The sequence below is a fragment of the Aphelocoma coerulescens genome, chromosome 18, assembly GCF_041296385.1.
Source record: "Aphelocoma coerulescens isolate FSJ_1873_10779 chromosome 18, UR_Acoe_1.0, whole genome shotgun sequence".
In the NCBI taxonomy this organism is placed as follows: domain Eukaryota; kingdom Metazoa; phylum Chordata; class Aves; order Passeriformes; family Corvidae; genus Aphelocoma; species Aphelocoma coerulescens.
In genome coordinates, this window is record NC_091031.1 from 11667558 (window position 1) to 11684520 (window position 16963).

Here is a 16963-nt window from a genome sequence, read left to right on the forward strand (position 1 = left end):
CGCCTTTGCCTTCCTCCCAGGGAGGGGCTGGGGATGCCAAAAGCAGGCTGTAAACTACATCAAATTAATCTGTACCAGGTGGGGTTTGTTTTGTTTTTTTGGTTTTTTTTTTTTAATCTTACCAAATCACCTGAATTAAAAACAGAGCTTTGCTAAACCCATTAATTGGAGTTTTTGGAAGGTTTGGTTTGTTTTAAAACAGGGTAGCTTGGATTATATAAGGTTTCCTGTAGAAAATAATGATTCATGCAGGCTGGGGCCTTTTTCTGCCAGGTTCTGTGATCTCTCTGTTCTAAGTTTTGCTTATTTTTGCCATGGATTTAATTTGTTTTATAAATTATGATGGCAGTTGCTCAGGTCTGTTCCTCTGACGTATCCTGTGTGTTTAGATGAGCAAGTCCCCATCCATTTGTTTTTTTCTCAGTGGAGAGGAGGAGCTGGTTCAGTTGCCATGAAATCAGCCTTTCCTGCAATCTGACTCTTGGAGAAGTTACTCTGATATTCCTCCCCAGTGCTGCCCTGACAACTGCACTGGCTCTGAGTCACCTGTCCAGCCTCTGATGGGATGAGATTTCTTGGCCTGGCAACTTGTGTGTTTTCCTGAGTTTCTTTCCTTTTTTTTTTTAATTATAATTTTTCCTTCCTTCAGTTTTGTTCTGGGTTTGGGTTTTTTTTAGCGAATTTTTGTCCCATCTGCTACCTGGAAGAAGGACAATGCTGGTGGGGGGGGAGGGCTTTGCCTGAGGGCCAAATGGGGCAATCAGGAAACTAAAGATGGGGCTGGGTGTTGGAACAATGTGCTGAAATGGCCCTAGCTGGGGGGCTGGATAAAGCTGAGACACCGAGACCTCGTGGAACACGGAGAGGTTGGAGAAAGTGATTCAGAAGTGGAGAGGGGGGAAGCCTGGTGCCTGGAGTAGAGGACACCAGGGAAGAGGAGGAGATCGATGATGAGGAGGTTGAACGCGGGTGATGCGTCAGCGAGCACAGGAGGGGAGAACTGAGGAGATGGAGGTGATGGAGGTGATGGAGGTGGAAGATGAGGGTCGGTCTGGAGAAGAGGCCGAGTCAGAGTCCAGGTACGAGGAGCACACAGACAACGAAGGTGAAATGGAGCCACGTCTCAAACCGGTCTTCATCCACAGGAAGGACCAGATCATGGTTCAGGAGAGAGAAGCAGAAGCCCTGGAGCAGGAGGCAGAGAGGATGGCAGAGGAGAGGCACAAGTACACGCTTCACATGGGAGAAGAGGAAGCTAAGAAGGAGCTGGAGGAGGGCAAGCAGCCACTGGCAGCACTGGATGCGCTCGTACAGATGATGAGAAGGATGGGGAGGAGTACGAGGCCTGGAAGGTCTGGGAGCTGAGGCCTGGCAAACGGGGCCGTGGAGGAGGAGGAGGCAGGGATGGAGCGGAGCAGGAGCGCCAGGCCAGCAGCAAAGTCACCACCAACAGGGCAAGAAAGGGCAAATACAAATTCCTGCAGCAGCACTGCCACCACGGAGCCTTCCTCAGGGATGAGGAGGAGGTGCAAGAGGGAGTTCGGTGCTCCGGCCCTTGGGGGCAACTTCAAGCTTTTCCACTGTCACATGTTGAAAAGTTTGTTCTGAGTTGTTACCCCTGCAGGAAGAGTTGAAAAGAAACTTCAGCAGAAGAATGATGAATCTGTTGGTTAAATTGGGCTCATTTCTGGTGTCTCACTAATTAACTAATAACACCAAGGTCGTGGATTTGATCCCTGTATGGGCCATTCACTGAAGAGATGGACTTGATGATTGATCCTTGTGGGTCCCTTCCAACTCAGAACATTCTGTGATTCTGTCTTCACTGATCACTGTTGTCTTTAACCACACAATCCCAGACTGGCTTGGGTTGGAAGGGACATGGGCAGGGACATCTCCCATTGTCCCAGGCTGCTCCCAGCCCCAATGTCCAGCCTGGCCTTGGGCACTTCCAGGGGTCCAGGGGCAGCCCCAGCTGCTCTGGGCACCCTGTGCCAGGGCCTGCCCACCCTCACAGGGAACAAGTTGTTGCTTTGCCATCTTGCTTTCCCATAATATGAAACACTTTTCCTTGGTTTTGTTACCTCGGAGCCCCCAAGGAGCAGGTGAGGAGCCCCCAGGGGACTGATGGTGAGAGGGGATGTCCCAGAGGGTGTTCCCAGCTCAGCAGGGACACTGGGACACATGAGGTCAGTCATGGTGCTGAGGTGAGGCCTGTGCTGGTGGCAGTGTCCCACAGCCTGGTGCTCACTCCTGCAGTGCCTTTGTGCCCTCCAGCCAGCTCGTGGCCTCGCTCTGCCTCCTCTTCCTCCTTTTCCTCCTCCTCACACTCACTGTATTCACTTCTCAAATATTTGCCTTAAAATTGCTCATGCTGAGGTGTTGGAATGGATTCAGCTGATAAAAGAGAATGGACCTAAGCAGTCATAAACAGGGTTTTTTTGTAAAAAATAAAGGTGGTTTGGGCTTGCTTTATGGCTCCCCTTCCAGGTGGGAAGCACAGCATGTCCTGGTGCTGGCAGCTCTGTGTGTTGAGCAGGAAAGGACGGGAAGAGCCTTCTGGGTCAGAGGATCCCTTCAAGATAAATTTCTGAGAACAAGCTTGTTTTTTCCCCCCCATTACTCCTATTGGAAGGCTGGAATGGTCATAAACTTATTTCCAGCCTGGACTTGTCAGGGATACTTCATGATGCCCACGTGCAGCCCTTGTTCTGCTGTCCTGAATAGTTCTTTCCCCTTTTTTATTTCTTTTTCCCTCCAGTATGTGTGTCCAAGAGACCACTCAGTGTGCCCTCCCAGCTTTTGTTTTGCAGGGCTGAACAAGTGTCTTTACATTTTAATCTCCTAAATTAATCTGTTTTCTGCCAACTGTTTTTTTTTACACTTCTTCCTACTTAAACTTTTTGAATTTTTAACCACAGGAACCAAGTGCAGCTTCCCCAGAGCCTTCTCAGGATTCTGGGTTTCTGTAAACCCTATAACCTGGCTTGTCCAGCAGCTCCAGCACTTCTCTGGCTGTTGGAAATACTGCAGTTCCAGCGTGTTGGTGTCCCAGTCATTTTGGTTTTGAGCTGTTTGCTTGGGCCTTTCTCACTCTTGAACATTTTCCACTCAAGTTCATTTTCTTTTCAACTCACAGCAAAAACTATTGTTTATCCCCAGTGCGTGGCTTCCTCTCCCATCCCGTGGAATTTCAGCCTTCTTCCATTCATCTTCACAGTTCCCCCTTTTTTTCCCCCGTTCAGTCCCAGCTTTCCTGTGTGTTGGTGCTGCTTTCCAGCTTTGTGTCAGCAGCAGATTTCATTAGCACACTTACTTCTTGTGCCAAGGTCATTAATAAAAATATTTAATAAGATCAGCCTGCTGACCATTCCTGGAGGAGCTCTGCCGGTGACCTCCATCCATTCTGATCCTTCTTTCAACGCCACTTCCCCTTTCACCAGTTTCCTGCCCTTCCAGTTCTGCTAATCCCCAGTTTTTCATTTCAGGATTTCCCATGTGGTGCTGTATCACTTTGCTGAAGTCTGTGTGGGTAGGATCTACCTCACTTCCTTTGTCTAGAAAATTCATTATCTGACCAGCTAACCTGGTTAGCTCTGCATGATCTGATTTCCCCTCAGTGCACTCCCAGTGTTTACTACCCCTTTTAGCATTTTTTTAATGTTCTAATTAGTCTTGGTTTGTTCTGGAGCTTCCATCCTGCTCAGGTTGGTCAGACAGCCCTGATTTTAAGGACACCCTGAGAGTGGCATTTCTGGGACTGGGCTGTGAGATGTAAATCGGGCAGAGGTTGAAGCCTGGAGCTGTGAAATGCCATCCCTTCCCATCAGGAGACAGGGTGAGGGGAGAGGGGGAGCAAAAGGCAATAGACATCTTCTTAATTACATTTGCATATGCAGCTGTTCAAACAGACTGAACTTCACCAGTGCCTGTTCATACCTATCAGGAGATTTAGAGCAGCTGTTGTCAACCCCCGTAGTGAGACCCTACAAATCTGGTGGTAAAACAAGCCCCTGGGCACCCTGCTCACCCAAGCTGTCCATCACTGCAAAAGGCCAAGCAATTAATTGTATTTCAATATTGAAAAAAATGGAATTGTGTGAAATATCCATGGGCGACTGCTTACAGCTTGGTTTCCAAGGATACATGTTGCAGAATTAAATCATTAATTTATATTTCTGAAAATGGTGATGAAATGTGTTAATTTGTACATGACCAAAGAGGCTCAAAGTTGCCTCCTTCTGCCTTTTCTTTCCTAATATGCTCAATGACAAAATAATTGCTCTCCCTGATCCGGAGCTGAAATACAACGGTGTTCAGGCTCGGGGATTCCGTGCCACATTAAAACCTAAATTAGGGGGCAAATCATCTGGGTTAAATGTTTTCAGTGTCCCTGTTTGCAGTAATTCCTGCAGACTGAAATTCTGCCTTAGTCTTTGGCTCCCGAATGCTGGGCCTTCTGCAGCCTCCCTTGGTCCTGTCACCCTGAATGCACCCCGAGCCAGAGCTGTGCTGAGCACACAGGGCCTGGGCAGAGCAAGGGTCCAGCATCTGGAATTCTGCTTCCCAAGCCCCAGGCGCTGCAGGGACACAACAATGCATGGAGGATGTGGTCAATGGAGAAATTAGTCTGCTAGAGACAAGTGGTTATGTTGTCTCTTCAGGGCTTTGTGAGATGCATGGAGGATGCTGATCCCACCAGAATCCGGGGATATAAATCAGCAGGGGCTGTGAGCTCAGATATTTCTTGTTTTGCAAAAGTGCAGTAGGATTCCTGCCAGTGGACTGGAGGGAAAGTGTCCTCAGGCACATGGGAGGAGCAGTAAGAAAGCCCTGCCCTTGTGGGGGGTTTGTCAGGTCTGGGGATGGGGGGGTGTTCCTGGTGTTGCTTTAGAAAATGTACTGACTCCAAGTGAAAATCAAGGTATTTGTGCAGCGTTCACCCCATGGCATTCAAACCCAGGAGTCCTGCTTCCAGCAGAGGGGTAACGAAGCCGCGTTCATCCCACGTCTGGAGCGGGTGGTTCTGTTTTGGGAGAGGATGAGGATCTGTGTGTCCGGCCAGGCCCGTGAGCCGCGGCTGCAGAGCGGCCGGGCCGGGCAGTGTCCCTGTCCCAGGGCTGTGCTCGGGGTGCTGGCAGCGCTCTGGCATGGGTGGGATGTGGGGCTCAGGTGGGAACGGCCCCACTGGGAACGGTGGGTCCCTGTGACCCTCAGGAGGTTGGGCAATGCCAGGTGCAGGGTCCTGCACTGGGTCAGAGCGATCCCAAAACAGGCTGGGTGGGGACGGATCGGGAGCTGACGCTGGAGCTGCTGTGCCATCCCTGGAGCTGCTGTTTGCAGCGACTTCCACACCTTCCTGGGGAAAGCAGAGGAGGGACACTGGAATGTCCCACTTGTTTGCAAACCCAGCTGGATGCTGGTGGTAGGAATGCTCTCCTGCCACAGATCTGCAGCAGCGCAGTGGGGTTGGCTGCTGGAATATGCAGCCTGTCTGCTTCAGGAGTGCGGGGTAGGGAGGGCAGGGGTTTGTGTCTGCTGCAGGATGATCACCGTGGGACTTTGGTGGGACACTGTGGTGCGTTCTGGGCTCTGCAGGTGTGAGGCTGTGGCTCGTGGGGCACTGGTTGCATTGTGGTTGTGTCCCCAGAGGGATTGTAGCACACAGTAGCTCCTGTGTAATACTTATCTCCTAAATATTCAAAAAACCTGCACCAGAACATTGCTCTGTTGGCAAGGAGAGCAGTACCACTAGCTCTGTTTCAGTGGAAACTTCATTTCCCAAGCCATCCTCTCTGAATCCGTCTGGTTATTACATTTATCTGTGAGGTGCATTGGGAAGGCTTGGAAAACTTGCCTCTAATTTGCAGTAGCCTTTTGACGGAGGTGCTGCAGGCTTGCACCTCACCCTTGGGTCTTTGTGGGACTGATAATTAATTATATTTATCACTGTGGCTCCTGGGGCTGAGGGAAGCAGGAAATGGTGCAGGGTGTCCCTGGTCTCTCCTTCCCACCCCTGCTCTGCAAGCATCTTCCCCTTGATGCTGTCTTTTGTCAGAAGCCTGAAAGAATACACTTATTTTAAACTTCTTTCTGCCTCCACAGAAGGACAGTTTTATAGGATACAGACACAGTGCCTGCTGGGATTTTTATGGCCTATAGTTTTCTCAGCAAATGGTTTTGAGCACAAGTTGGCTCGGCTGGAATGACCTTCTCTTGTTCATTAACTGTCTGTTGAAAAATATGCGTGTGGTGGTAGTTGGAGAGCCTTGATTGGGGTTATTTTAGGTGGTGCAGGGAGGTCTGGGCCTTTCCTTCCCTCCTCATTATCAAGCAGCAGAGGCTGCTTAGGGCCTGGTTTATTTACCTAATAAACTGCCTCTTTATCGTCTAGGAAATGCTCACATTTTTCAGCCAAGAAATCCTAGTAACAGGCAAACAGAGGTCTAGCAGTCAGGTCTGGGGAAACAACAAAATGAAGGTCAGCTAATATTGCTGTTATTCTCTTTCCTGGTGGCCATGACAGCAGGGGTGGTTTATTTGAAGATCCCAGACTCGGAGTCATTGCTCGCATTGTTGGTCCCCCGAGCATGGGAGGCTGTGCCAACACTTGGGATATTAATGTATTCTACAGATCAGTGAATGAGGAATTCCTCTGCACTCCTTTCTTTTGAAAAAAAGGGGGAAAAAAATCCCCTTCTCCCCCCGTCCCCCTTCTCCCCACACTTTGTTTGCCGTGGCTTTGTCTGCGGGGTGTTGCTGGGCATCCCTAATGAGCCGGGCAGGAATCGTGGCTGGGGCCGGCTGTGGGCCCTGCGGTGGGGCCGGACACGGCTCCAGGTGTGGCAGCTCCCACACGGGCCGGGCTCGTGCGAGGGGATCCCCGAGGAGGAGGAAGGAAAAGGCTCATCTGGGACACGCAGAGAGCCCTGATTTGCTTCCTCCCAGGAGAAAATCCTGCCCCGTCCCCCCGCGATGCCTCAGTGCTTCCTTAGTATTCATCCCAGCTCCCAGCCCACCCCCGGCAGCTGCTCCGAGGGGCAGCATTAAAGCAATTCCTGCTCCCAGTGACTTACTGCCAGGGAAAAAGTGGGATCTCTTTGGGAGGAACACGGGGCAACTCGGCCCTGATGATGGAATAAGTGCAGGGGAGCAGGGGCTTGGTGGGATGGATGTGCCGAGACTTTCGCGGGGTTCAGTGGGAATAAAAGCTGGGTCCATGAGGAGACAATTATCCCACAGTAATGCCAGGGATCAGGGAAAGGCACCCGAGCAGGTTTTTATATATTCCCGTTCCATTGCAGGAATTGTACTTAGGTATTTTTTAATACATTCTTTGATCCCTCATGGCAATATTAATGAGACGAAAACTCCTAAAGAGCTCTCCAGACACTGCCCTGCTTTGGAGAAGGGTGGACTGAAACACAGCCCCTCCGAGGGCTCCTGACACACAAGCAGCCCCTTTGTTCCCTCCTCTCTATCCCAGAGACACGTCTAAAACGGGAGGGAAATGAGAGGAGGCTGAAGAGGCCGGGAGGAGGCCGGGCATTCCCATTCACAGGAGGAAAATCCCGGAGCAGCTATTGAGGCCGGGCTGCCGGGCCGTGCTCCGGGCGTTTGAAGTCCAGACAGAGCTACTCCCAGGACGTAAGTGGGATGCTTGTGGGCTGCCTTTCACTTGGGCTTAATTAAGAAACTCCCAGGCTTTGTCCCGAGGGGGCTGTTAATGTGTGAAGCTCGGGCCCCCCATGCAGAGGGGCTGGGCTGGAGGGGACGCGCACACGGACACGGCTCCTGTGCCGTGGTGCCAAACTGCAGAGCAGTGAGTGGGGGCTGGCACTGCCACAGGTCAGCCCTGGTGTGGGAGCTGGCACTAGCACAGGTCAGCCCTGGTGTGGGAGCTGGCACTGCCACAGGTCAGCCCTGGTGTGGGAGCTGGCACTAGCACAGGTCATCCCTGGTGTGGGAGCTGGCACTGCCACAGGTCAGCCCTGGTGTGGGGGCTGGCATGAGCAGAGGTCATCCCTGGTGTGGGAGCTGGCACTGCCACAGGTCATCCCTGGTGTGGGAGCTGGCACTAGCACAGGTCAGCCCTGGTGTGGGGGCTGGCACTGCCACAGGTCAGCCCTGGTGTGGGAGCTGGCATTGCCACAGGTCAGCCCTGGTGTGGGAGCTGGCATGAGCAGAGGTCATCCCTGGTGTGGGAGCTGGCACTGCCACAGGTCAGCCCTGGTGTGGGGGCTGGCACTAGCACAGGTCAGCCCTGGTGTGGGGGCTGGCACAAGCAGAGGTCATCCCTCATGTGGGGGCTGGCACTAGCAGAGGTCAGCCCTGGTGTGGTGCTGAGCTGCCTCAACCACAGTCAGCCCCTGCCCCAACCCCACTGCCTGTGGGGAAACAGAAGTAATTCCTGAGGGTAGAAAGGGGTTTTGTCCATGCAGGATCCTTCATCTGTCCCAGTGTTGGGGCAGAGGTTGTCCCAGTAAAGGGCCAACAGCGGCTTGTACGTAGCTGGTGCCTGGGTGTGCGTTTATGTGGGGAGGAGTTTGGGGTTCCCCATCCCGGGAGGTGTTCAGAGCCAGGCTGGAAGGAGCTCGGAGCGCCCTGTCCTGGTGGAAGGTGTCCCTGCCCACGGCACGGGGTGGAATGAGACGTTCTTTAAGGCCCCTTCCAGCCCGAGCCGTTGCATTATTCCATGATTCTGTATTTTGTGTCTAGTGAAAGTGTTTCTCCCACTCCAGTGGGAGACTCCAAACCTTGTGGTTTCACTGGCATTTGCCCCTTGGCTCCTTGTTTCTGGGTGCCTGTGGGAAAAGACAAGTGGTTTACACAGCCCAGCGTGTGTCATGAGGGGTAGATTTGGAGCATTGTAGGCATATTTGCAAAACTGTCCCGAATCTACCAAATTCCAGGTGTTTGGAAAGTATAACCTCTCCAGAAGTGAAGATATTCCTGGCTTTAATGCTTCTCCCTGAGCTTGGAGATTTTATTTAGCTCTGAGGTTTCCAGCTCCTGCAGGGCTGGGTGGGTTGGTTCTGCAGCAGTGTTTATTATAAAGTCTGGGGGATCCCAGCAGACAATGTTTGGTGTTTAGCTCTAGAGCATTAGCAAGGTGACAGTGCTGCTAAAAAGCTTTGGAAAAGCACCTTATTGGAGCCAAAGTGACTCATTCCTGCTAGAAAAGCCACAAATGTTTTTCTGGCATTTAAGTAAAATGCAAAAATATTCATTTCCCACCTTGATATTGAATTAAAGACTCAAAAGTGAGGGGAAAAAGCCCCGTGCTTAGGCCTTCTAGAGAAACAGCAGCAGTGCCAAATGATTCATGCTGGGTATTTTACAGCATGGGGCAAGGCAGTGCCATAAACAGGAACATTCCCAGTTTCCTGAGATGAGATGATTGGATTTCTTCCTGTGAGTTGTGCATTCTGTGTTTCCAGACTTAGGAACACTCCATTTGGCATGGTGTGTTTGGACAAGACACTCGGATCCCTTGGGATCTGAGTTTGGGGAGAGGTTTAAAGCTGGACTCTGTTTGCTGTCAGACCTGCCGGTTTGGATGGGGGATGTGGGGGAGAAGTGGCTCTTCAGCCTTCTCACTGCACCTCAGCCCTTTGCTGCAATTAGAATTCCTTCATTTCTGCACCTTTCCCAGTGTCACTGCTTCTGCTTTACTGGTTATGGTGGTAGTGACAGCACTATTGACATTCCCTTGGTTCCTTTGCCATGTCCTGAGCCTCTTCCATCATTCAATGCTTTAATTGTTTGCCATCACCTTTGGTACCTGGGAGATGCTGTTTGCTCTGGCTCTGGATGCAGCTCTGCCCGTGAATGCAGGATAAGCTCAGTCCTCCCCTGTGTTCCTCTGCCCTTGTTGGAGCAGTCACAGCGTATTTGTGTGTGAATGTTGGTGGTTACAGAGAAACTGTCTTGGACAGGAATATCTTGAGTTTGGATCAGGCAGCCCTGCCCAGTGATGAAAAGCTGTTCCTGTGCTGGGATCCTCTGCTGAGACCTCTCTGCCACTGGATTTGCTCCAGGCCGGAGTGTATCCAAGGAGCTGCTGTGCTGGTGTCCCTGCAGCAGAGTCAGGCTTTACAGCTTCAAAATAAGGAGCTGGTGAATGTAGGGGCTCGCTGTGTTCTGTGCTCTACCAGCCCTGAGGAGACAGGGAAAGCTGAGTTCAGGTACTCAGCAACTGCCCAAAATCCTGGGTGGGGAGGCCCTGGAGCAGCCTGGGACAGTGGGAGGTGTCCCTGCCATGGCAGGGGTGGCACTGGGTGGGCTTTAAGGTCCCTTCCAACCCAAACCATCCTGTGATTCCATGATTCCAGGATGCCCAGGCTTGCTCCCCTTACAAAATCCATGCTGTATTTTGGCTGCCAGAGGGGCACTGGAGATCATCTTCCCGGGAAGGAAGAGTAGAACTGATTCTCCTTTGCTGCTGTGTGAATGAAGATCAAAGCGGTGCTGGTGGCTTTTTGGTGGCCATCTTTTGTCCTGCTAATTCTGGCAATAAGGACGTGGTTAAGTCATCAGAGGGCCTGGAATTGGGGAGTATTTAGGTGTTAAATGGCCTGGAAGTTGAGGTGGCAGCTCCCAGAAGGGAATGGTGTCCGTAGGTGGGCACTCAGGTATTTTTATGGGATGTGACTGAACAAGTTCTACAGCAGACAAGTTCCAGTCGTCTGCTTCCTGCTTGATTTGGCACAGGACACGGAGAGCCCAGCGTGAGGTAAGGGTGGGTTTGCCTGGGCTCTGCTCAGTGCCTGCCTGTGGTGTGGCCTGGCTCTGTGACTTGGAGATGGGGGGGGATCCCATCTCCTTTTCAAGCCTGCATTCAGCATTAGTCAAGAAAGAAATAGGGATCGGGGGGGGGGCAGGAAATGTGTTATTTCTGCTTTTGGGTCCTTAGAGAAACACAGAGTGGTCTGTGTTGGAAGGACCTTAAAGCCCATCCAGTGCCACCCTGCCATGGCAGGGACACCTTCCACTGTCCCAGGCTGCTCCCAGCCCCAATGTCCAGCCTGGCCTTGGGCACTGCCAGGGATCCAGGGGCAGCCACAGCTGCTCTGGGCACCCTGTGCCAGGGCCTGCCCACCCTCACAGGGAGGAATTCCTTCCCAATATCCCATCTAACCCTACTCTCCTTCAGCTTAAGGCCATTCCCCCACCCTGTCCCTCCATGCCTTTGTCGGAACTCCCTCTCCAGCTCTCTTGGAGCCCTTTTAGGCACTAGAAGGAGCTCTAAGGTCTCCCTGGAGCCTTCTCCAGGCTGAACAACCTCAAGTCTCTCAGCAGGAATACCTAGCCTGATACTTTCCTTCTTCGGAGCTATCCCACCACGCAGCTTCCAGGAAGATGAGCCCTTCTCAGCAGGTTGGTCACTGGGTTGTGCAGTTTATCCTTTTAGGTACCAGGGGTGAAACCTTCCCTGGTGCTGGAGTTTCCTTTGATGGAACTAGACTGCACTTGAGGAGTCCTCAGCTGTCTAACTTCTTGCATAAGAGACTTTCTTTGAGAGATATTTTTAAAGACATCTCTGATAAAAATACCACAGGTGGGAGGGAGAACTCTCGGCACACTCACCTTCTCCAGTGTGATGGGGTTACGCCCTTTGCTTTATATAGATCCAGAAAACGGGGGATTTGTAATTCATAGGATAATGGAGGGTTGCTGAATAATGCTGTATAGACTCCTGTTAAACTTGGAGTCTTTAGTGACATGAAGTGTTACAAAGCCGTGTCTGAAGCCTCGGTGGAACGCCCGCTCCTCGTGTCATGAGTTGGCAAAAAGTCGGGATTGCTGCCAGTACTCCCAGTATTCCCGGCAATTAATCCCCAGCCTCAGTCCCAGTGCTCTGTCAGGTCATGGTGAGTGCAGAGAGGAGCATCACCCATCTCCCATGGGGGCAGCCAGACCCTAACTGGGACCTCAGAGTCTCTGTCCCACAGAAGCAGAGCCCAGCCCCAGCGCTGCAGCAGCCGCTGGCTCTCCTGCCACAAATGGGATTATTTCCCCTCTTTTTGGACTGCAGGGGCTGCTGTGCTGTGCTGGATTTGTTCGGTGCTCAGGGCAGATAACTGCTGCTCTCCTGTGCAGTCCCAGGTGCCTGTGGAGGCTCTCATCAGCGGTCTGGGTGACCCTGCTGGTCCCAACCTCGCTCCAAAAACGCTGATGATTTTCTGAGTTGCTTCAGCATGAACTGCTGGCTTGCTAAACGCTGCTGCAGCTTCTTCCCCTGTAAAATTTTAACATCATCTTCCTTTTTGGCGGGGGGGGGGGGAACAGCGAAATGGAAGTCCATTGGGAAATGAATATTTAATGCTGCCAGGGAAGGTTCCTGATTGCAGTGGATCCTGGAGCTGGTAATGAATGTGCACTGTCGGGGCCGGGGGATTTGGGGTGTGAATTTCCCAGGGTCTAATCATCTCATAAGGCTGCTGAGTGTGACTCCTTCCCCAGTAATCTACTTAACTCAGTCATTTACCCCTCCTCTTGCCTTGCCAGGAGAATGAAGCTCCCAGGTTGTTTGCATGACAAGTAGCCCGGGATTGTCTGGCGCTTTGAGGAAGATGCTGGGAGTTAATTGGAGCAGCTGGAGTTGGTGGTTTCCCATGTTCACTGGCTGAGGAGCAGAGCTTTTATGGGCAGCTCTATTCCAGGCTTCACCATGTGTTTTGATAGCTAAAATACTAAAAAAAAAAAAAAAAGGTTTGCCTTCCAAAGGATATTTTTCTCCACCAAAACTAATCTCAAAGGAAAGTGATGTTTGGTAGCTCTAGAATTATTGGATTTGCAGATAGGAACTGCTGTGCTAATGGCAGCTACTGACTGATGACCAAAGCAGCTAACTGGGAGATGTTCTTGGCAGCTGGTCCTGCTAAAAACCTCCTCTCAAAGCCATGAAAACCACAGTGAACAATATTGAAATAACAAAAAAAAAGCTGCTAGCAAGCAAAAACTAATCACTGCATCCACCTCTTCATTTTAAAATTAAGGATGCTCCATTAGAAGTGTTGTCTTTTCAATTTTATTAGGATTCCCTCCACCAAACCTTGATTGTGCTAAAAATAAAAGGATAAGCATCCCTTCATCTCTGTTTTTAATTTGCCTGCTCTTAAAGCCAAGCACTGTGAGTAAAATTCCTGCTTGGAGATGGGCTCTGGGATACGTGGTCAGCCTGTGCTGGCTTGGATGGGAGCAGAGACAGAAAGAGAGGCTGAAGCACTGGATAAACTGTACAGGTTTTATTTAAATTATTGTCATATTCTGTGGCTTGCTTGAAATCAAACCCTGCCAGGCATCTCACTGCAGTCCCAGTGGTTTGCACCTAATATGCATTTCATTAACCATTTGCAGATGACTTTGTTCCTGCTGTAGTGCTGTGTGTGCAGTGTGGAGCTTTTGAAGTGATCGAGGCAGGAGTTGATGAAACCTTAAAAAAAATTCTTTTAGCATGACTTGAGAGTCATTCATGAACAGCCCTGGCAGGGTGACACCAGGCAGGAGTCCTGGTGTCACTTTTCCTCAGGGTGGCTCAGAGGTGGGATTGTCCTGGAGATTTTCTCGTGCTGGCAGGGCAGGGAATCTTTTGTGAGTCTGTCTCAACCCCCTGTTCTGGTCTCCAGCTGCCACCAAGGTGGGTGCAGATGTTGGGGTTCAGCTCCATCTTCTTAATATTGAGCTGGTTTGATTTTTCTGGTTTCCAGCCTGTTTTTGGTTTCACAAATGACAGAATGGTTTGGGTTGGAAGGGACCTTGAAGATCTTCCCATCCCAGCCCTGCCATGGGCTGGGACCTTCCACTATCCCAGGCTGCTCCAAGCCCCAATGTCCAGCCTGGCCTTGGACACTTCCAAGGATCCAGGGGTGTCTGTTGCTTCTGCCCCTGTGCTGGACAGGTCACAGCCCCCCCAGGTGAGCTCAGGCCCCCCTTGGAGTAGCCCCATTCCTGGCCACTGTCCTCAGGCTCGTGGGAAGCAGCCTTGGACCAGAGGTGGAAAGCCCACGCTGAGTTCTCCAGCCCTCTGCACAGATTCCGCAGGGCTTTGCCTCCAGTTCCCAGTGGGAATGACTGCATCCAAGTGGAGTCCATCTGAGCACAGCTGGAGGCTGCTTGGGCTGCAGGGTCAGCCCTGCCTGTCTGCAGGACCAGGGAGAGCCTGGAGAGCCAAGGGGCCTCTCCCTGCTGCCCCACGCCTGCATGAGCCCAGCTCTTGTTAGCACAGCACCAACGTGATCCGTGGTTTTCATGAGGAAAGATAAACATGAAAAATCATTTATGTAAACTCTGTATAAGCTGGGGGAAAATCAGAATGAAATCCATGTTGCAATTCCAAAAGTGCATGGAAAGGCATATTTGTTTGTGACTCAGAAAGACGTAGTTGGCTTAAGAGTGTAATTTTAGCAGAACTGTATCACTTGGTTTGAGTTAATGTTTTGGAGACAGCAGAGTCCTCAAAACAACGTGAAATCTGGGGGATAAATAGGGATCTTCCCCATCAGAGCCCACGTGGAATCAGTGGAAGGCTCTCATAGGCAGCATTGTCTCTGCACTGCAGACTGATTCCCCTTCCTCAGACCTGGGGTCAGAAATGGGGACTGGCAGGGCTGGGAGGGAGCAGAACCTTCCCGCAGCAGGGGCTGATCCGTGGCATCCACGGAGCCTCCCGGGAGCAGGGCAGGGGCTGGAGGTCAGCTCAGGCCAATTCCACGTCCGTGCTGCTCCCAGCCTCGGAGCAGGGACGTGGGGGAGCCCAGGGTTCCAGCAGTTCCCAAGGGACACCCAGGAACACTCCTGCTCTTTATCCCCCACCTACTCTTGGCCAGGCTCGGCGTTCCCGTGCCGGGATTGTGGAGGGCTGCGTGCTGTGCTAAACATTCCCTTTCTTCTGCCAGCCCAGGGACTGCGACTTTCTTAATTGTGGATTCTTTTCGTTAATTGGGAGTGTTTGGAAACGCCTTGCACCTCAGCAGGGTTCAGTCCTGCGGGGTGCCAAGGGCTTTGTTCCCCGGCCAGCAAAGCACTTCAGCCTGGCTCTAAGAACACTTTACAGGCTGGAATAAGCTCATTGATTTCGGGGCACTGAAGGATTGAGCCAATACCAAATTTCTTCCAATGATCCCGGCTCAAATAGTAACATCCAGGAAAGTGTCCCTTGAATGTTAATGCTACCTTAAATAGCCACGGCTCCGGCTCCACAGTCAGGGAAACAAAGACTGAACCAGTGTTTGAGGGAGGTTCTTCTGGGAATAGAGGAAAAGTTGTGGTTAAAGGTGATTTTCCCCCTCTCCCCCCTTTTTTTCCCCTTCTGTTCTGTAGTAGCAGAGGTTTGCTTTAACTGTGGTCATCTTCAGCGAGCTTTTAATAGATGAAGAGGAAACTGGAAGAGTTTGGAAAAGTTTAGAATAAGCAAACACTCCAGAGGGACTTGTAGTGGCAACATGATTAATAAGGGACAGTCCTGGTAATTCTATCAAAACAGAGCGATTGCAAAAGCATATGGAGCATCCCGTGTTTGGGCAGGAGCAGGATTGAGGCAAATGATCCAGGGAGATTTATGTGCCTCTTTGCTGCGAGGGTTTCTTCTCCCTCTGGAAGTGTGAGGGGAAAAGCTCTGTCGATTTAACCATAGGATTAGACTCCAGGAAAAAAAAAAAAGAAATTAGTAAATCAGGCAACTTCCTTGGCTCCCAAGTATTTTTATGCTGGTTGGTTGGTTGATAACAGGCTCCAATCCTTACACTGATCTTTTTTCCTTAACTTAAATATTTATCGTTTTTCTCTGTCAACCCCCACACGTATTCTAGGAATAACCTCAAGGAGCTGGAAAAGGGAAATGTTCTCCAAAAGGAAAATATGACACAAAATACAGAATCACAGAGTGGTTTGGGCTGGGAAGGACCTTGAAGCTCATCCATTCCCACCGCTGCCATGGGCAGGGACAGCTTCCACTATCCCAGGGTGCTCCGAGCCCCAGTGTCCAGCCTGGCCTTGGGCACTGCCAGGGATCCAGGAGCATCAACAACTTCACTGGGCAACAGAGGAGGTTTTCCAAGGCCTCCTGCCTCTGCAGGTTGTCCCAGTGCTCTCCTGGGTTTGCTGAACAGAAGTCCCTGCTGGGAGTGGAGGTGCAGAGCTGTGCCCTGGCAGTGGCGCAGTGACAGAGCAGCGTCACCGGCTCAGCCCTGCTCGTGTCACCCAGGCCAGGGGTTCCCCAGCACTTTGCTCTCAGAGCAGTTATTTCCTTATTTCCTTTGAAGACTTTTACTGTGCAGCTGCTGCAGCAGCTTGGAGCTGTCATGTGGGGAGGCAAAAGCAGGGAACTGGAGTTAAGAGCTTATAAACTTCTCAGCTTTTAGGAAGGTACAGAGATGAAATGATACCGTGGTTTTTCCCTCCTCCTTTCTCTTCTTTTTTTTTTTTTTTTTTAACACAAAATGAGAGGGGACCTCTTGTACTGCACGTGCATAAATTGTACAGGTTTGGCTCTGCTCGAGGCTGAAATTAAAAAATAAAGTCAAATAGTCATCCTGACACATGAGACAATGCAGTCGTCCAAAACCAAAATAGTTCTGTGTAGTACTCTGCATATAGGAGTCAGGGATCTGTGTGTGGGCTTCAAGAGATGCCTTGCCTTCTTTTTTTGGAGAAGAAACTTCTGTTAACGTCTAAATGATGTCAAGAATTCAGCAAGGATTGAATTCCCTGCTTCATCGGCATGAAATTTTCGCATTGCTACTGAACTCTGTTATTTTATCAGCCTCCTGCTCTTTAGACTCCATTTTCCAAAAACTTTTCAAGTGATTATGCAAGTCAGACCTAATTTCTTATCACAGTTCTTGTGTATATTGGCTCAGTTGTTTGCAAGGGATTGTTTCACCCACCCTGTTTCCCTTGGCATTTTCAGAAGGTTCTTGTAGTTGTTAGCAGCTGTAAATGGCATTAATAAGGAGTATTT

General features: G+C 50.8%; 1 protein-coding gene across 3 annotated transcripts in view; it reads left to right on the top strand.

Annotated features, from left to right (window-relative positions):
* STX8 (syntaxin 8) overlaps window positions 1-16963 on the top strand; it is an 89737-nt gene that overhangs the window by 61289 nt on the left and 11485 nt on the right. Inside the window, exon 8 of one of the 3 annotated variants that reach the window (XM_069032218.1) lies at window positions 1146-1353. The exons of the other annotated variants lie outside the window; for them this stretch is intronic. Within the exon in view, the coding sequence (XP_068888319.1) occupies window positions 1146-1318 (173 nt within the window). The 3' untranslated portion in view covers window positions 1319-1353. Of the gene's footprint in view, window positions 1-1145; window positions 1354-16963 lie in introns of those variants that run through there. 3 annotated transcript variants of the gene reach the window in all.